The sequence below is a fragment of the Mytilus edulis genome, chromosome 5 (assembly GCF_963676685.1).
Source record: "Mytilus edulis chromosome 5, xbMytEdul2.2, whole genome shotgun sequence".
Lineage (NCBI taxonomy): Eukaryota > Metazoa > Mollusca > Bivalvia > Mytilida > Mytilidae > Mytilus > Mytilus edulis.
Window position 1 is genome coordinate 34,197,007 of NC_092348.1, and position 21,747 is coordinate 34,218,753.

The window sequence follows — 21,747 nt, forward strand, 5'->3', positions numbered from 1 at the left end:
AATTCATCTTCCACCTCTTTATGGCATAAAGGACATATTCTATTTTCTAAAGCTGTTTTGTTGTATCTACCACGTTCAACAGCCAGCATACTATTACTTATTCTTATTTTAGCATAATTTGTTGTAACATTTTTATCTAAATTCAATAAAAGGTACTTTTCTAGTTCATACTTTACTTTAAATTTTCTGTAGGTTCTTAGTTTATTTCCATTTATTGAATTATCATCATTAAAGAGACAATTTCTCCAAAATATAATGTAATTTTCATTGAGCTTCTTCACGATGGCTAAAAGTAATCTTTTTTTAGAGAAGGTACATTGATTTTCCCAAACATGAGTGAAATTCAATTTTGAAAGTAGCATTTTAACTTTTGAAGCAAATCCATCATTTAACTGCTTGTTAGCTTTATAAACATTATATAATGAGGACTCATTTTCATTTGACTTTAAAATATGTAACCAAAATCCAACAGAAGACTTAAGGGCCTGTATACCAATAGGGTACATTCCCAATTCAGCTAATACAGCTGTATTTACTGCCTTTGAATTAACATTTAGAAGACCTTTCGCAAATTTGATTTGGAGTTTTACCGATTCCATAGATAAATATTGAGATTCAAGAGTTTTGTTGTTCTTCACAATATTTAGCGACCATATCTCACTACAATACAGTAATATTGGGCTAACACAAGAATTAAATAGTTTCATATGGGAAAAAACATCCATCTCATCAGAGTAGAGTATTTTTTTTATACAAAACAATGCCTTAGAAGCTTTTTTACATATGAGATTTACTGCATTAGTGAAAATTCCTGATGGCTTGAATAGTATACCTAAATATTTATATTCTGTGCAACATTCAATTACTTCATTATTCAATACAAACTTGTCTTTAGTAAGTTTTTTTACCACTTTTATTAAATATCATTGTTTTTGTCTTGTCAAGATTGACAGTCAAGTTCCATTTTTCACAATAAGTATTTAACTTATTTAGACAATTTTGTAAACCTTCTGAGGATTCTGATATTAATACTAAGTCATCAGCATATAACAGACTAGACAATTTGATGTCATGTAATGTTACAGGATCACATGTGTTATCAAACATTGAGGTTATATCATTTATATAAAAAGAAAATAAGGTAGGACTTAGAATGCAGCCTTGTTTTACTCCAACTGTGGAAGGGAACATATTAGTAATGCCTTCAGTGACGTTAACTGCAAATAAAACTTCTTTGTACATATCTTTTAGAATATTAAAGAATGGTCCATTTATGTTATATTCAGCAAGTTTGTGCAACAGAGCCTCTCTATTTATATGCTTTTACAATTATTGTAAACTTTTTATATATTGTGACTTAGACGGAAATTTGTCTCATTGGCACTCATATACACGTCTCCTTATTTATTAGCTAATTTCAAAGAATGACAATTTATAGTTTCTTGTACTGTTTCTTAGTCGGGCATCTGCATTTGTTTGTTTTCAATCACGTCGCTAAATACTCATTCTACTTCAACAACGTAGACTACAACCTCCAAAAAGACACCAACACATTGAAGACCTATTGGTGACCTTCTGCTGTTGTCTGTTCTATGGTTGGGTTGTTGTCTCTTTGACAAATTCACCATTTCCATTCTCAATTTTATAACACATACTCTTTACTTTATTGATAAAATATTCAAATCAAATACGTCAGTAAAATGTAAAAACGCTTCTAACAACAAATATGAAACAAATAACACTGACGAAAAGGACAAACCATACATCTCCCGATCAAAAATATGTGACAATAGTACCGTAACATGTATGCATGTGACATTTAAGGTAGATAATAAGTAAATGTTTTTTGAGACAGAAATTTTTTATAATTTGCCAAAATGAAGATCTTACTACGCTTTTTTCAAAAATATACCAAAAAGTATGGGTCACCGTGCTATTTTTCGAGCTATGAGTCGTTGAAAACTGCCTAAATTTGGTTAGTTTGTTCATGAAAAAAAACCTAAGAGTGCATAAAAAAAATTCTATGAGATAGAATTTTGAAATAAATTGTGAGAAGATAGGTTTCATAATATATTTTAAGAAAATGAAAAGAAAACATGGTGTCACCGAACTTGTTTTCTTGCCACAAGTAAAAATAAAAACTTTCCCTATTAGTCCAGAATAAATTTTGTGCTAAAAGAGTTATCTCCCCTTAAATGGCTCATTTGAAAAAAATGATTTTAAAAACCAAAAAGCTTGATATTTGTTAAAATATTTTGAATAATACAATAAATTTACAAGTTTTCTTAATATAGATAAACAGTCTAACCATTAAATTGCAAATCTGTTTCCAAATTTGTTGATTTGGGCAAATAACTAGACCGATTTTGTACTGTAATTGTACAATCCGAGATGGCGGTATACTATGAATCTACCTTAAGGGCAATCACTTCTTGTAAAAACTATGTATATGCTTTATGTCGAACATAATACACACTGAAATACTGGGAATAAAAAATAATTCACACACTGTTTATAAAAATCACTCAATGAAATTTAAAATAAAACACATGATTCAAAATTACACACTGATAAATTAAAAAAAACACAAAAATCGCACCCTTTTACGAAATAACATAAAAAAAAATTGGTGCCCACTTTCAAATAAACCGCTACGAAGGTTATCAAGTCAGTGTGCATCAATTTTTTTAGGCTTTTTCTTCAAAGTCAGAAAAAAATATTACAGTCATTCCTTAATGAAAATGGGTTAAACATAATTTTCGTTTATTATGGGTTAAACATCTTGCGCTAAAAGGTTATACATTACTTCCGCGCTAAAACGTCTGATTTTTTTCCACTCAAATGTCTTATCAATGCGCTTAAATGTCATCCACTTATTTAAAACTGCATCTATTATATAAGTAAACGATATTTTCGAAGATAAATAATGTCATAGAATTTGAATGAAATTACTAAATGAAAAATTAACAAAAAAAAAAAAAGAGGAGAAGTGAACATAAGAAATGTTTTCTCTATCAACAGATAGCCGTGAAATCGGAGTGGAAGACTTACAGCCGATTGCATTGTGTGTGTAGGGAAAGATAATATGTTTGGTTAGCTTGCTTGTTAGCAGAACCGTGAAGGCATTATTATGTTAGGTATAAACTACCCTCCTTTAAGTGTAGACTTAGTCTGACAGATAAACAATCTATCTGTCTGTAGGACTAGACTACTGACTACTTCGAAAGGAGGGTAATATACCTTAACTAATAATGACTTCGCAGTTCAGCTAGCAAGTAAGCTAATCATACATATTACATTTACCTACACTCTCAATGCAATCGGCTGTAAAAGGTATTCCGATACACTCCTCTTATTTATATATGCAGGGATCAACATCTAAAGAAAAACTATTCAGGTTTTTAAATTCGTGTTCTAACATTTGTACAACGGTTTACATATCAATGTTATTCCCTATAAACCTATTTGTTTGTCATAAAACGTTTGTTCCTACTTTTTCTTCATGGACTCAAAATACAGACATTTTACAGCATGTAGATTCTGTGTTTCTTGGCTCACTGTTTTAACATCTGAAAGTATTTCAATCTCATGAAAATTGCAAATTGATACACAGTGAAGTAAAATACCAGATTCATACCGGATGCAGCATATTTTAAGCTTATGTCGTTAATTTGGCATTTAACACGTCTGTTTCCAATTAGCTTCATATATATCTTTTTATAATAATTATTATTTTCATAAATCACCATCATGGCCGAGTAAGCCAAATATACATATCAGGTCTCCAAACTGAAATTCACATTTGTCCTTTTTCATAAATATTTGCTTACTATGTACGGTTATTATCCCCTTTTTTCAACAAAACTATAGTTCTAAAAATATCTTTCAGGGAATAATGGTCATAATTTGAACCAGTAGGGGACGTGGTTTAATTATGAAATCTCCTTGTACGGTCAAATTATCAAAAATATAATGTGGTCACCAACAAATGAATCACATCAGTCGAAATTGAACTGTTTCTATGGCAAGACGTTTTACTACTTATTATTGAACAGATATATCATGTTATGGAGGGGTATCTGTGAAAAATACCTCTCCATAACATGATATATCTGTTCAATTATAAGTAGTATATACCGTGCGTAACGTCATACTGTTTATTAAGTGATCGTGTTTTTTGTGTTTTTGTGTGTGAATGAAATGACAATAGGAATCACATATAACATTTCGTTAAACATACCTTCTTTCCTACAATCACACTGCTGTTTGCAACAATTTCTCCATATTCTCCATGGTAGAAATAACAGATTCAATGGAACAGGATGTCGGTTTCTATATTGCGTTATTACTGAGTATCTCCAGTATTTCGACAGTTTGTCCGAGTCCTTTTGCACTTCTTCAAAACGAGAACTGAAAAAATAACATGTCGATATAAACAGTGATTTACTCTTTTGGAAATACTCAATCAAGCGAAAAAAAATTCTCTTTACATTTTCTGAAGTACCATATCCTACTCCCTTTCCACTTTGCGGGTGCGAGTGCTGCCTTGTAGTGGCATTAGCCTGCTCTTTTTCGAAATCTACAGAGGTGTCTTTTACGTGCAAGACATATGTCTCTCTCTAAACACGGGTCAGCCATTTATCGTACCCTTCCGACTGACTATCATCGTTTCCTCAAGATTATACTCGCAAATGGTGTCAAGGGAGAGCCGAAACTGAATTCAGTCCCTAAAATTTTCACCCGAAACAATGATCGAACCAGGAACCTTTGTGTTAGAAGTCCGATGCGTTAACCACTATACCACGGTTCTTCAAACCACTACACAATCGCTGGTATGTTAACGTGAAGAGAAAAAAGAATACACAATGTATTGAATGATATAAGAATATCAACATTTCGTGTGTACTCTTGACTAGAAACCATTTATAAACTATCGCTATTGTCTTAGAAAATTGTTGATGACATGTGACCCCCGTTAATCAAAAAGGTAAACATAAAATACAATACAAAACAGGTCAGCACATGAAACAGTACAATGTCGATTTTCTTATTGTTTTTTTTATCATATTTTATAGATCTAAACGTATCTATTCCTCTGCTAACATTCTGTAAAATACTTATTTTTGGTGGGTTGAATCAACTAGCGACATTCTTACTAATGATTTTCATAGTTTAAAGTTGCAATCACTGCACATGCGCAACCAATTTTCAATAAAAGTTAAACCACAGGTCGCATGCCTACATATCCAAATGAGGTTTAAATATAGACTTGGAAGTAATAATTCATCAGTGTTTTTGTCAATTTATTGTGACAAAACTGAATCAAACTGACTGCTAATACCAAAATATCATTTCAAAATTCCACTTTTATGAACATTTGAAACAAAAACAATCAATGGCAAAAAATAGTTATATATGAATCTATCTAATTATCTGTAGATTGCCAGAGAGGTAAGCAAAAAATGATCTATGCAATAGATGAATTATCTATGAATCCATCTAGTTGAACAATATATATCTTTGAATCTATGTTGTTAAACAATATATATCGTTTGACCTATCTTGTTGAACAATACATATCGTAAGACCTATCTTGTTGAACAATATATATATTTGTATCTATCTGTGTGTAAATATTTAAATTAATTATAATAAAAAAGCTGTGGCCAGTACTGCCAACAAATCTTAGTTTTACAAGCCATCTCGAATAATCATATATTATGTTTTTGTCGATATCGTAGCTCATGAACCATTAATAATACACCTGTAAAAGTATCACAGAAACAGCGTACCATGTATAATTAATTAAAAGTAAAACATTTAAGAATTAAAAGTAAAACAGTAAAGAGTAATATTTACGTGAACAAGGCAATAATCAGGTTAACCAACAGTAAGTTCGTGATCAGCATGTAAAAGGCAGCAATGACGATTACCGCCCAGTCGTAATCAACACAACGTTCATACGTCCCCGGCTGATTTTCCCATACAGAAGTCTCAAATGTACAGTTTCCATTGACACCATTGTTGTCGCCTGTGAAAAAACAATATTTTATGTCTGAGAACACACAACTGTTTTCTCGAATTATCTTAATGTTCTCTTTTTTGTTTGCATGACATAAGCATTTTAGAGTACAATGATGTGCAGTAACGGATCTAGCCAATTTTTAAAAGCTTTAAGGATGGTCCCAAACCAGGACGAAGGGGAGGGGGATCCAACTATATATCCCCTTTCAAATGCATTTATCGGCCAAAAAAAGGGGGGTCCAACCCCGGACACCCCCTCTGGATCCGCCAATGATGTGTACTATAAAAAGCATGTACTCCTTTCTATCATGTGTATTGTGATCCAGCTAGGGTACTTATAAAGCATGTATAAACCGATCTTAGTTTATCGAAGTGTTTGACCTTAGTAAGAGTCAAGTTGCTCTCAACGCTATATATGTAAGTCGGAATAAGGAGACCTAAAGTAGCAGGCATTTGTTTTTTCCGATTCTTTATAATCTTTTAGATCCACCTTTGATGTGTGTAGTAGCCACATTTTCTTGTAAGGACTGGTGATAGATTTTGAGGACTTTATAGGTGCATTGAGCATCAGAGCGCAGTGTATATATATATAAAAAATGAATTTCTGGTCCGAGATCGTAAAAGGTAAATTGTTAAGTAGGTATATAATACACCTTTCGCATCATTAATACTTAATTCCTACTATAAATATGTTCACTACCTATCCACCCGTACCGTAGTCGAAATTGTTATTCCCCCAACCAATATATCCCGCGATTTAATATAAGTGTTATATTGTATAAATAGCATCTGCCTTTTGGATGGGAAAGCAATTCGTGAGTAAGCCGTGCCTCATAATTAAAAAAATTACAAAACGTCAACAGAGGGACACTGTACGTCAAAACTTTCGAAAATTAGAAGAGTCAACCATTTCAATTTCTGAACACTTTCCGAAAGCTATACATGAAAAATGTAAACTATTATTTCCTGTGTATAAAAAAGCAAAGGAGGCAGGTAAAAGAGTCTCGTTTAATAAAGATAAACATTTTATTGATGGTGAGCAGACTGTGGTTATATCAAACGAACTAGTCAAAATTACACGTCGTGATCAGTCAGGTGATAGAATGTCGGATACATCGTCGGGTCTAGGGTTGTCAGTGGCCGAAAAAACACCGAGCCGCAGAGCGTTTCAAGTATACAACCTAGTAAATCTTCAGTGAGTGATGGCTCGTCTAGTGGGTCCCACTTTGAAGTTTTAGCAGATATACACACAGGTCCAGATTAGGACACATCGAGAAGCATCTCCTTTATTAACTTTTTGTATTGGAACATTAATGGTGGTTTACATGATAAACTTATGAGTCAATTTTTTTTTTATCTTACGTTCAAACATATGATATTGTTATTTTGTCTGAGTGTTGGATTGATAAGTCATTTGATGCTATTGTAGATAGTTATATTTGGTCAAAAAGTAAATATAAACAAGGCGGTGGACTATATTTGTTAATAAAAAACTGTTTATATATATTCAGAACGATACAATTATATGGCTCAAGGTGTCAAACGATACATCAACTTGTAGGTTTGATTATTTTATTGGATGTATATATTTGCCTCCTGCCTATTCAAATATTATAAAATGTATAATTGTGATTTTTTCTATGATTTGTTAAATTCTGTTGAAAAATAGTCATCAGAAACTTCATGAGTATTTTTACTAGGTGATATGAATGCAAGAACTGCTATAGTTAATGATTTTATAATAAATAACCATGTATGTGGCCCCATTTTTGATAGTTTCAACCATATTTTTGGGTATTTAAGTGACACAAATCTACCAGTAAGAAGAAATCCAGATCGAAGTAGTAATGAGTTAGGGTTAAAATTGTTAAATCTGTGTAAAAGCACTGGTCTACGTATTTTGAACAGTCGGCATAAGGATGTCTTTAATAGCTAATGACTATACATTTTGCGGTTCTCGGGAAATGAGTGTTGTGGACTACTTATTGGCTCCATATGACTTTTTACACATTATAGACCAGTTTATTGTTTGTAACTTCACTTCTTTTAGTGACGACGCGCCTTTACATATTGCACGATTCACAAGAACCTGAGCGTAACAGTGGTACGTCAAACAACTCATATGAAAGTTACCGATGGAAGGAAGAACTAAAAGATCACTGTTATGAGTCTTTAACTTTAAACAGTGGTTCACTTAGCCAGATAATATTTTTCTGATAATGAGAAATCCCAAGATGGTGTTGACAATTATGTTGAATCGTTTACCTCCAACTTGATGGACATTATTTCACCATTCTTTTGTAATTCACATAATTCAAATAATACTTGTAAACGTACCCGTAGTAAGACGACCCGATATAAAGATGACAAACCATGGTTTAACTACGAGTGCAAAAGACTTCGATCTATCTATATTAGTTCTTTGTATATGTTGTGTAAAAGTTATCATTTTGTACAAATTATAATTTGTATTTTGACTTTGTACAAATTGTAATTTGTACAAAAAGTGCCTGTAATTTGTACAAAATAAGGTTAAATTTCACTTATAACTTGTACAATATTTTAAATATAATAAGTTTCAAATCAAATGATAAAAGATAAATCCAATTTTAATTACGTATCAATATGAAACACACTGATACCTCTATTTACAATACTATACAATAATATATAGTGTTCTTATTTGTTTGAGCAGGTTAGCGAACCATGACACCATGAATTACACAATACATTTTGCTTTTTACATTTACACTTTGAATTGTTACAACCGCCTTTACATTTGCAAGACAGATAACCCTGTCCACCAGTTTTTGAATTTTTTTCACAGCTTCCCTTAGGGAAAGTTGTAAATCTGTAATTTGTGTAACGGACAAAGAAGAGTCACTAATTGATTCTAGTTGGTTTTTGCTTAAGACTCCTGATAAATTACCAGCTATTGTCCCTACACGATATCCAAAATTTCCTACTCCTACAACAACTACTGTATGTTCCTCGGAACGGTCGGTACTCGGTCATATTGTGGTATTGGGATAATAACGTTGTCTCCAACAGATAACTCACTCAGTTTCTGTTTTGTATTTCTTGTAAGGACATCTGCTTTGATTTGTTGGCCAGACAATGCACTTTTTCTAGCACGAATGATTGGGGTTTCGAATTTCTCTGATACTACTTCAATAGTTGTACTTGTTGATCCAGAATCGTTAAGTTCTCTTTCTGATTCTACCGATTCAGCATCTGTGTTTTCATCCGTTCCATAAATCTCAATTTCACTGTTATCCTCTGAAACCTCTTTAAACACTTTCTCCAGATCTTCCTCAGTTTCAAGATTTGGCAAAATTTCCTTGGGCAAAGAAGATGAAGAAAAACCTATCTTTGGGTCAGAACCAAACAGAGCATGAAAAGGCGATTGATCAATTACTCTGTGATATGATCTATTTTTCTGAAATTGCACGAAGCGCCATTTCTATATCTGCAACTTCAATAGCATCATATTTCTTTAGCAAATGTCTGTCTTGGTCACTTTTCTGCGATACCTCTTTTGCATTTTTAACTTTAGAAATTAACTCATTCAATTTGTCCCTAGTATAAAGATGGTTGTGCTTAGATGTATTATTCTCAGCAAATTGCTGAACTTCTGGATAAAATTTATCCTGTTGATCAACAATACTAGCCATTTTTTTAACAGTTTATTAAACCTTATTATTATAGACGTCCATCGTCGTTCAAATAAGTTCAACTTCTCAGCACTGCAAATGTAAAAGATTTGCGTAATTTGTGTAAGTTCTTGTTTAATGCACTTAATCATAGGTCCGAACTGTAATTGGTCAATACTTGTTATTTATTTGCTTCTCTGATGTATTATGACATGTTGTGTTATAAAAATGTATTTGTATTTATTGCAACGATAAGCATAATGTGCTTAAAGTAATAAAGAATTGAAATTGAATTGTATGTGTGTATTTTCATTTTATCAATTAAATTACTAAAGACACGTCTTAATTTCATCTAATTGGTAAATTAAAAATACACTTACATCTATCTTGATGATAATATGTTTGTTAAATCATTAAGATATCTCTATATATCTTACAGTGATTTGTATAACCAGTGATTAAGTAGAATCCCTGAAATTATCAGGGATTATGTAGAATCACTGGCTGGTTTAGGGATTATGTATAATCACTAAAATTTTCAGGGATTATGTATTATCACTAGAAAAAATGCCAGGGATTATACATAATAACTGAAATGAGGAATTAGTTTTATTTATATTCGATAAAAGCATATTAAAACATCATTATAAACATGAATTGTAAAATGTTAAGCACAATATATCAAAATGATAACGCCATTTTTTTTTTAAATGTTAGGCACATGATATATTAAAATATTAAACACAACATATTAAAATAATATGCTTTGCATCTGTTTTTACCACCATATCCACATTTGAAAAAAATGAATCAGATTTTACGACATACCCAGGAGAGAATAGTGTTCAGTAAAAACATCCCAACCTCCCCCCAAAAATAAATAAATAAAGGGAATTAGCAACCTCGAACTGGTTCAAACAAGATACCATGTCTTGTGGCCAGGCGATATCCTTTTTCAGATTTTTTGTGAACAATTGCCATTATGTTTTTTTGGATTTTCCTTTCCTTTTTACCCTGTCAAATTGCTATGAAAATATTACACCAAATACCAGCTTCCTCTAAAATTTGGTCCTATTTGTCAATTCTTAGTTTTGCCTGTTTTTTTATACATTTAGATGCGTAATTTCTCTCAGTTTGAATTTCTGGGTCATTTGAACAAAAAACAATTCCATTCTCAATTTTAAACACAAAAATACCAACAAGACAGATGTTCTATAATCGTCTTCACCATTTTTTTTCAAATGTTCCACTAATAACATGATGTGTGGATTCACAAATAAAACATTAACATCCATTCGACGCTGGCTTTTAATAATAAAACAAGAATGTGTCCTCAGTACACAAATGCCCCACTCGCACTATCATTTTCAATGTTCAGTGGACCGTGAAATTGGGGTAAAATCTCTAATTTGGCATTAAAATTAGAAAGATCATATCATAGGGAACATGTGTACCAAGTTTGAAGTCGATTGGACTTCAACTTCATCAAAAACTACCTCGACCAAAAACTTTAACCTGAAGCGGGACAGACGGACGAACAATCGAACGGACGAACGAACGAACGGATGCACAGACCAGAAAACATAATGCCCCTCTACTATCGTAGGTGGGGCATAAACACAATAATACATGTAAAGAAAGGTATTGCTATAGCAATAACTGTCCTTTCATAGATCTAGATATTTCAGTAAAACACCAGAAACTTTTATAAAGATTTTAAAAACTCCGATAAAAGGAATGATTTTTATATATTGAGTGCCTAAAATTGCTTATATCAACTTCATTTGAACTTTAGTGGATAGTTGTCCCAAAGGAAATCATACCACACCTCCTTATTTTTACATCAATAGTCAGTTAATGTAATGAAGAAACATATTTTAGAAACACATAAGGTGTACTGTTAAAAACTATTCAAACAGAGCATTTTCAAGTACAATCAAGGATATCATTCGTAACTATAAATCAACATGCCGACATCTTATACGTTCAGATATTTCACATCCAATCTTTTATGATAATCTTCTTTGCAAAGCACAATTATGTCGGCATTCACCTCAAAAGCTAACAGACTTATTCCGAAGGGATGTTATTATGGTAATGTTGTCAGATCATAAAAGATGGCATATTTTGGTATTAATATTGATTTGATTGTTTTGTAACATAAAATCAGTATTTTCATGGATGGTGATACCCTCGGGTAAATCTTGTATATATAAAAAAGAAGATGTGTTATGATTGCAAATGAGACAACTGTCCACAGGAGACCAACATGACACATAAATTAACAACTATAGGTCACCGTACGGCCCTCAACAATGAGCAAAGCCCATACCGCAAAGTCAGCTATAAAAGGTCTCGAAATGACAATGTAAAACAATTCAAACGAGAAAACTAACGGCCTTATTTATATTAAGAAAATGAACGGAAAACAAATATGTAACACATATTCTCTGAATTACAGGCTCCTGATTTGGGACAGGCACATGCATACATAATGTGGCGGGGTTAAACATGTTAGCGGGATCCTAATTCCCTCCAATAACCTGGGACAGTGGTATAACAGGAGAACATAAGAACGAACTATAAAAATTAGTTGAAAAAGGCTTATTGGCTTTGCTCATTGTTGAAGGCTGTACGGTGACCTATAGTTGTTAATGTCTGTGTCATTTTTGTCTTTTGTGGATAGTTGTCTCATTGGCAATCATACCACATCTTCTTTTTTATATTAACTCATCAGATAGACCAAAATACAAGTGGACGTGGCCGTGTACATCCCAACAACTAAAAGACACTTGGAACATATCTGAGAGTACTCGCAGTTATCTGACAGCTAACAACTAATAAAAAAATCATGCATCTAAGACTAAATTATCAATACGTACACATCCAACATGTATGTATGATTATTAATATTAGTTTTTGTAAATGAGTTTTGGAGTTTGGTATGACACAAATGTATGACGTTCTTTATCACTGAATTACTAGTAGTACATATTTTTGTTTAAGGGCCAGCTGAAGCCAGCTTCTGGGTGCGGGATTTTCGTGCTGTGTTGAAGACCTATTGAAGATATTTGGCTGTTTTTCTGCTCTATGGTCGAGTTATTATCTCTTTGACACATTCCCCATTTCCATTTAATTTTATAGTGCATTAGTCAGAGCCAAAAGAGATTTTACAGATAAGTATCTTGATCTCCCACGACAGTGTTATATTACCTGTATTTATCCTGCAATTGGGTGTTCTTCTATACCCTACAGATATCGCTATTCTGTATCTGTATACTATACAGATATCGCGTTAAAGCTCCGCCCACTGCCGGACTGAGTATTGTATGAACCTGCGTTACCTCAGAATGTGTATTGCAATCGCATTCCAATGAGTATTAATAGCGAATTAACGATTACTTTTATACGTTCTGTTTGTTTTCAAACATTTCTTTAGAGCAATAAGAATCACACCAATCTTCTGATAACATACACACATGAGCAGCAGTCTTTTCTACGATGACAAATATCGATTTCAAAACTTGAATGTGTATGATTGTGTAACAAAACAACCATGACAATTTCAGCATGCATGTTAAGTGAATGTCGAGTCTGAAGCGTAGGACAACTCGTACACTCTTGTTTCAAATTGGACAATGTTTTTGTTTACTGTTGAAATTAGTTGCTATGTTAAAATATGTAATTATTCACCTTGAGCGATGTATTTTTGTTGATCTTTCGAGATTCCTTTTTTGCGAACCCGTCTTTAGCTGAATGTGTGATTACTGTATCGTATTACTACACGGGCTTCAAGGGATTTCAAATCGAAAATAAATGCAAAACATGTGTTTTTGTGTCTTTCAAAACACAAATAATATACAGAATTTATTGCAGGATAAAGACAATAACTGTTTAGTGTCTTTAAATATCAGCTGTATTTGTACTCGACTCGTAAGAGGTGTAATAGCTCGCTAAAAGCTCGCATACACCTTGTTTCCTAGCCTCGTACAAATTTGATATTTAAAGACACTAAACAGTTATTGTCTATATATCGTAACGATTCGAAAAGAAGGGTATGCATTTTATGCATATTAGTAGATAATAATCATTTTGTTGCATGTGATGACTCCGGTTTTGTTTTTTGTTTGGTATATTCCATATGAAATTTTAAGCTTTGAGCATAGGTAAACCAATATGTAAATCTTTATTTTAAACACAATGATGTTTGATATTTGAATATTATCATACCTTGAAGATCTTCCAAAAAAAGCTCTCCGTAAATTTGCCAGTAAGGCAATGCTATTATTTTCCAGATTCGCCAGTACTGCACACCTTCTGGTGACCACATGTCATAATGACTGGGATACATGTTTGCATGATACAACACACCTGTACACATCATGAATATAATCAAAATCCAGACAAATTTAAACAACTCCAGAAGCTACAAAAATGAATTAAAAAAACATAAGTAGAAGCAAATTCCAATAAACATATCTGAATTTGAATTTGACAAAAATGAAATGATTTCGATATACGATAATTATGCGGTTTTTATCCAAAGTGTCTTTGTAATAGATGACAGTACATAGATATAAATCGGTATATTTCTTTCCATAACGTATACAAAAAGACAAATATACATTTTCATAAAGATAAATGGCCAAAACAAATAACAAATTGTCAACGAATTGCATAGATTACTGTTGATTAAAATAAACTTATGATATCATAATATTTTCACCGTAATTTGTGAGAAAATTTAACAATCGGAAGGTTTCAGCGAAAATAATGACATCGTGCCTGTTTTCAATTGGCATTTAAATCTGTCAGATATGTTTGGAGTGTCCTATATCTTCTCCTCTTCTATTTTCATGAAATAGACCGATATACTGTTTATTATATAAACGTATTTACACTTGTATGCACCATTGTCTGCTATAATAATTACTTAATATCACACAAGTTCCCATAAAATATTCCATCACAATTTTAAAAATATAGACGGTTCAATTAAAATGTGATTAAAGCATTACGTCAGAAGAATATTCAGAGACACTATTAAACTAAATACCTAAAGTGTAAATACTTAAGAAATAATTTATGCAAGCTATTCTTTTTTGTAGTTTTAACATGGGTAGGCATTATATTCGTGATTATTGTTGCCCGAGCGATTATATTCGTGATTATTTTTGCCCGAGCGATTATATTCGTGATTATTTTTGCCCGAGCGATAGTGATGGCTAAAATAGCATGAATGCAATGCCTGCCCATGTTAAAACTACAATAAAGTATAGCTTGAATCAATTATTTCGATTATGAATAGGACAATTAATGTAATTTCTATGTCCGATAAGTATAAGTGTAAAAGCGTTTGTGTAAGCTCTTCCATGAACCTTCCTTTTTGTTTGTAAAGAAGCAAACGGCTGGCACTGTGATTTTTCAGAGAAAGGAGTTTGAACAGCCAGCATGAACGGTTGTCGTATCTAGGTCAAATAGTCAATTTCGGAATGCAACACATTACAGTCATAACAAATGAATTAGTAACATCATGTGCACAATTTAAGAGTTTGAAAGTGTTTCAAAGTTAAGGAAATATATTTTAAAAGTGCACGATAATTTGATAAAATTCATCATTCTAAATAAGTCAATATACGCATGTGCAAACACATTTTATTGGATTTAGACCATGGGTTTGTTCACAAAGCGAAAGCATCACGTCTTATTAGAATCAGTAACAATTCGTGGGAACAATTTTATCGAGGAGTTTATGAAGGTGAACAACGATTTTTCAATATTCAACAGAGCAGACAAACCTATGGGCGTGTATACAGACTTTGTAAAACCCCAACATCAAATATCAACGAAAATATATAATTTTAATTGGTACCCACGAAAATAAATGTATATTTAAACAACTTACCATTTCACCAATCATGATGATTTTAGGTCCAAAGTAACTGTGTACGATCATGCACTGTAGAAATCTCATATACATCAAAAACAAACCAAGGCTGTAAAGTCTGAGTGATGCTCTATGGTAGACGGATGAGGTGAAAAATCTCACCCATATAGCTTGAATTAAAACTACATGCGACAAAAACGTAAGAATAGTCCAAAAATTGAAAAGAAATCTTTTCATTTTAAACCAATATGTATGCTTCCGACGTCTAAACATACGTGGTCTTATCAAATTCTGAAATGAAATTAAAAAATAAAAATGGTTTATTAAATTGTTTTTTTTTTATTTGGCGAAACATAAAACTACATAAGTACTTACAAATTTTCATCAATCGCTGTTTGCATGTTTCCCTGTAATAGGCTTTGTTTTATGTTACTGTTATCAACATTTGCTGTTACCTTGTACACGTGGAAAATCCTTTATATGGTGTGACAGTACTTATTTCATATTCATATTTTTATGAATAAATGTGTTATATCGTAACAAATCCGAATAGAAGGGCGTCAACAAATTATCAAATAGGAGGAAACAGTAAGTTAACTGATGCACTAAATTACAAACCAAAAGAAAACCAAAATGTCAGGTATTGTATGAAGCAGACGATTAACAACACTGATATTGTGTAAACGAATGTGGTACGTTTTAGGTGCGAATCAAATCTTGATTGAATAGGCTTGTTAGTTTTTCTATCGAAAGACGGTGGTTCTCTCCGATCACTCTGGCTTCCTATGAAAATAAAAAGATGACCACCAAAAAATAGTACAACAGTGCTTAAAGTAGCGTTTACCATCAGTCAATGAAAATTATGATTATCGTCGTGTCATATGTTTTCGTATGTCATATGTTTTCGTATCAAGCACATTTCGTTGGTTTCAATTGCACACGCGTACATTGTGGGGTGTTTATCGGTTTCTATATTTGGTACAACAACAACACTACAACGTGACAAATGTATGACATACTCAAAGTCGCTTTTAAAGACGTAAGAACTAATTAAATTAAATTTACCTTTTCAGCCATTTTTATTTAATGTCCAAAATACGCATCACTAGAATAGTTGTTGAGAATAATTCTGTGGGGTTATATGAAGTATAGCTATATTTTCTACCTTTAGGACACCAGATCTTCAAGACATGTGACTGTCATGTGTTTTTTTTTTGTCATTTTTATTACAAACCAGCGAGTTAAAATTATCATGGTTCTTATATAAAATGGTTGTTCAAAATCCATTTCATTCAATATTCTATTGACAATTTTTATTATACATCCGTGACACATAGAATTAAAAACAGTCTTAAATTGTTATATTTAATCCAAAATTTTAAAAACTGCATTTTAATTTCAATAAAATAATGTCCAATGTAGAAACCCAGTGCAAAACTGAAATAAATCAAAATGTAACAATTTTCACGAAACACAAACTAACACTATTTACTTGTTATTTTTAGTGCTGAAAAGTATTTAATAACTTTTTTTACGATTTAAGCGATTACCAGAATCACGACTTTATAACTGCTCATTTCCGGACTTTAAAGTCATTTCCTGTCCGTGTATTGATCCAATTTTTTAATTCATACGAAAACATATGACGCCGTTTTTTTGACATACCACAATCCCAAAGTAATCGGAAACAATAAAAAATCGTAGTAACACTTGACAAAACATTTAGATAGCTAAAAACATTCGACAAAACATGCTCTTAATATTTTAGTAAAAACCTGAATAAAAATTCAACAGTGAAAATTGATATTAGTACGAAAACACATGACACGAGGATACATTAGTGATCAATAAGTTATATATTATTATCAGAACATTTTGGAGAAAAATCGCGAAATGACCAAAGACGGCATGTAGTATTTTAAAATTTTGAATAAATGTCTAAACTTTTTAATTTTAAATTAAATTTTAGAATTGTCTTTGAAGTAACTCTAGTTCATCAACTTTGTTTATACTAGACAGTTTGAAATAGAGAGACAGGCTTCCTACATAAGCATAAATGTAGTTTGAAGGGTGATAATAATTCAATTGACTGAACATAGTTTTGGTGTCTAGTTATTATAATTAGATAACAGAAGAGTTGAAATGTTATTGGACTGCATACTCTTTATACTCACTGGAAACCCAAACTCCTCTAGAAGGTCTGCAAATAACCACAAATACAGTAGCCATTCATAAATTCCAATGTCACTGATACTTGATATTATCTTTAGGTCAGTAAGAACAAAAGCACTGAACTCTATAATTAATGCCATCAGAAAAATCTAAAAAATATTAAAAATATGTTAATTAAACTTGTTTAAAGCAATTAACTTTATTCACATTCAATTAATCATCGTCATCTTCAGCTGTTCATTACTAATACTTGTGTGGAGAAATGTAATATTCGACAACGGAACCAGGGAAAGAACAGCAATGGAGCCAACTTCGACTGGAACAAAAAACCGAAACCAATTTTTACCTCTTTCTTTCTCACAAATAATCAAGCTTGCATTTTTCATGGATAAATTTATCTTTCATCTTCTTATTTACCTTTTGATTGACTGGTTGCTAACGTAGATTAATTTTCTATTAAAGTTTTCTATTGATATTGTGTCATAAGTGATTTCACGGGAAGTAACGCGTCCTATCACTAAGTGCACTTTTAGAACTTCTCGTTTTAGAACACCAAAAAATAAATAAATAAGAATATAATTTCTAAGGTATTTGCTCACCACTAACTCAGATCAAGTGTAAAATGTCTTTATGTCGAAATTGGCAAATACAATGCATAAATGAGAGATTTATAATGGCATTCGATGCTTCAGTGCTATGAAAGCTGAGATTAGGAGTAATAGCAAGAATAATAAGTCCAAGTTGTGAGACACGTCTGTTTTGGCGTGCATGTGTAAGTATGACGTTCCAAAAATTCAACACAAATCAAACATCAATAATTAAGTATATCAACCCATTTTTATAGAAATCAAATAACAATAATGAGTACAAATACTTAAAAAAAGTTATCTTACATAATGAATAAAAAACTTCATCAATGGGGAAAACCATGCTTGAATCCTTCTGGTACACCCATTACAACAACATGCATTCTGTATCAAAAAAGATTCAAGCAGTTAATATGACATTCTTCATCATTGTAATAATGAAATGTATATATCTATAATGACAATATGAAGGATAACATGATAAAAATGACACTCTTAAACATGTTTGTTCTTCGTATCAATTCAAGTATAGTTTGAAATTACGACTTTCATTATTTACTAATATCAAATGATTACAATCGGACACATTGCATGGAAGTATAAACAAAACTATACTAGAATTCGTATAAATTTTATAAAAATGTAATAATTCTGTTAGTTCAGGGTGCTTGTTTTCTAGATGTCGGTTGTTTGGAAAATTACATACGTTGTATGGATCATACAGAAAAGGCATCATAATGTGAATAGAAGGTAAACTAAATGATATAATTTTTAAATTAAGAATTAAATAATACCTCTTATCAAATTCTTTCAAAATTTAAAAAGGATAAATGTGTTCACTGTACGTTTTTTTTTCTTCTATAACATAATATTGAAAAATGTCCTAAAGATTTCTTTATAAATATACTTTTTTCCGAACTACCTCCCCTTAGTACACAAATATTAATATATTTCGAAATCGAGCAAAATATTCAATTTTGTAACATATGAGTGATAAGAGCCTAATATATTTGTTTCTATTAGTAATCAAGTTGCATTCCTGTATCAAAATTTGCCGACCTCGTTAAAATTTCTAAACCTGTTACGTTCTGCTTCATGTGCTATATAATTCAAGATAACGGAGGACAACCCCAATTACATTTCTAAATGTGCAATTATAAATGAAATTGGCTTTACCCTGAAACAGTCCCAAAACTTTGCTGCTGCCTCAGAGGTACCGATAGGGAAACATATTTGTTCATTATACCATATTCTGTTTAGATGTCGTTGAATGCAGGGATGGCCTATAACATCTATCATATTGTGCTCATGCGCACATATCATTGGAGAAACATGAATTCCCCAAACGTCATCTTTTTTTTCCATAAGCGACATAGCATCATATTCACTTTCCTCATATAATGAGCTCTGCATATGAACCACTCTCTCTTCAAACAACCTAATGCAGAGAATAATAATAAGATAAATGAAGTGTCATTTATGTCAATGCTTACTGCAAAAGAGACACTTTGTCATTCCAAATGTGTTTTTTTTTCAAATATAAAATCACTTTTCTTATGGGAATTTGAGCCTCAATTATAATTTTTGGGCAATTCCAATATTTCGTTATGAGTTTTCGATACCTCTACTGGTAGACGTTTAATCCCTGAGAGTATCACTAGCCCATATGCCAAGACGTTGGTATTGGCAAGAAAATAAGGATGTTGTGTGACTTAACATTTACGCTTGTATTAATTGAAAGTATTTGGTTTTGCAATTTTGAATATTTTGGTCCGAGTAATATTGAAATGGCATTGTTTTCTGAATGCGCATATGATGAAAACATAAATTGACTGTACGATTAGTCTGGTAACTAACAAATACACAAGAATGAAAATTACACCACGCAATTCAGACATTTATTTACTTGTAAAATTTGGTTTAAAGAATGGTTTTCATGTTTCAAGAGGACTTAGAAAAATATGTTTTTGTAAATCTGTGAGCAAATACAAATTTATCAATATCGTATAATAAAGCTGTTCAAGTGTTACTATATGGAGAGATTGCTGATAAATGATTTACTTTAATTTTGAACTACTCCACATACCGTTTCAAATTAAAAAAAAAAACAATCAGCTGTGCTGTACATATCGACAAACACTCAATTTGTATAATTTCAATTTCAATAGAGCTTAGAAAATGCACCATTTAAACACCGTGTTACTACTCAATTATAGACATCAATTATACATTTTACCATTATCATATCTACGAATTGATATCATTATAATTGCATCTTATCTTATACTATCTGGAAGATTAACGTTTCGTTAAAGTACTGTAAACAAATTCAAAATCAATGGAACAAATAAAACATTCTTTAAATGATAGCACTTGAGCTAAATGTGACAAAACATGTAAGAAGCTGCATGTGATTGATTACAAGGAATATTTGCTTATATTTATATATTGAAACTATTTCAGAAGTGATACAAAAAATACCAAACGGATTATCCAATTGATAAGTCGAAAACAAACTTAAAATGCTGTGACAAAAAATAAAAAGAAGGAAGACAAACATTACACAGAACACAACAAAAAACTTAAAACTGAAGAACACGAATCGCAACAAAAACTTGTATGATGATTCCAGTTGTTCTGGACGGTTCAGTAGATCCCTCTCCAGATGTGTCCCCGTCGTGTTACGTGTTAAATGTGACAAAACATGAAAGTAGCTGCATCTGATTGGTTAAAAGGCAAATTAAGTAATCTTTGTTTATTTATATATATATTTAAACTGAATTTTGGTGATATGAACATAATTGTTCTATCGCAAAAGTACAGTTCCATTTAAAAAAACCAAAACAAGAGTACAATTCACACCAAAACAATAAAATGAACATATGGGACATACACTTCAGCAGATCTTACTATTGCTGTACGTTTACAAGTTGTTATCAGATATGACAATTAAAATGTTATCCATTCGTGGGTTGAATTGTTGGAGTGTTATCCATTCGTGGGTTGAATTGTTGGAGTGTCATCCATTCGTGGGTTCAATTGTTGGAGTGTCATCCATTCGTGGGTTCAATTGTTGGAGAATCATCCATTCTTGGGTTCAATTGTTGGAGTGTTATCCATTCGTTGGTTCAATTGTTGGAGTGTTATCCATTCGTGGGTTGAATTGTTGTAGTGTTATCCATTCGTGGGTTGAATTGTTGGAGTGTTATCTATTCGTGGGTTGAATTGTTGGAGTGTCATCCATTAGTTGGTTCAATTGTTGGAGTGTCATCCATTCGTTGGTTCAATTGTTGAAGCGTTATCCATTCGTTGATTCAATTGTTGGAGTGTTGTCCATTCGTGGGTTGAATTGTTGGAGTGTTATCCATTCGTGGGTTGAATTGTTGGAGTGTTATCCATTAGTTGGTTCAATTGTTGGAGTGTC

At 32.0% G+C, this 21,747-nt stretch overlaps 1 protein-coding gene across 2 annotated transcripts in view; it reads right to left on the reverse strand.

The window, feature by feature from the left end:
• Positions 1-3,392: 3,392 nt before the first annotated feature.
• Positions 3,393-21,747, reverse strand: part of LOC139523509 (transient receptor potential cation channel subfamily M member-like 2) — a 49,101-nt gene continuing 30,746 nt past the window's right edge. For both annotated transcript variants that reach the window (XM_071317575.1, XM_071317574.1), the window contains 8 exons: positions 19,500-19,761; positions 18,630-18,707; positions 17,739-17,885; positions 15,583-15,855; positions 13,908-14,103; positions 5,860-6,031; positions 4,241-4,410; positions 3,393-3,569 (listed from right to left, as the gene is read on the reverse strand). In XM_071317575.1, coding sequence (XP_071173676.1) covers positions 3,490-3,569; positions 4,241-4,410; positions 5,860-6,031; positions 13,908-14,103; positions 15,583-15,855; positions 17,739-17,885; positions 18,630-18,707; positions 19,500-19,761 — 1,378 coding nt within the window. In that variant the 3' untranslated portion in view covers positions 3,393-3,489. The remainder of the gene's footprint in view (positions 3,570-4,240; positions 4,411-5,859; positions 6,032-13,907; positions 14,104-15,582; positions 15,856-17,738; positions 17,886-18,629; positions 18,708-19,499; positions 19,762-21,747) is intronic.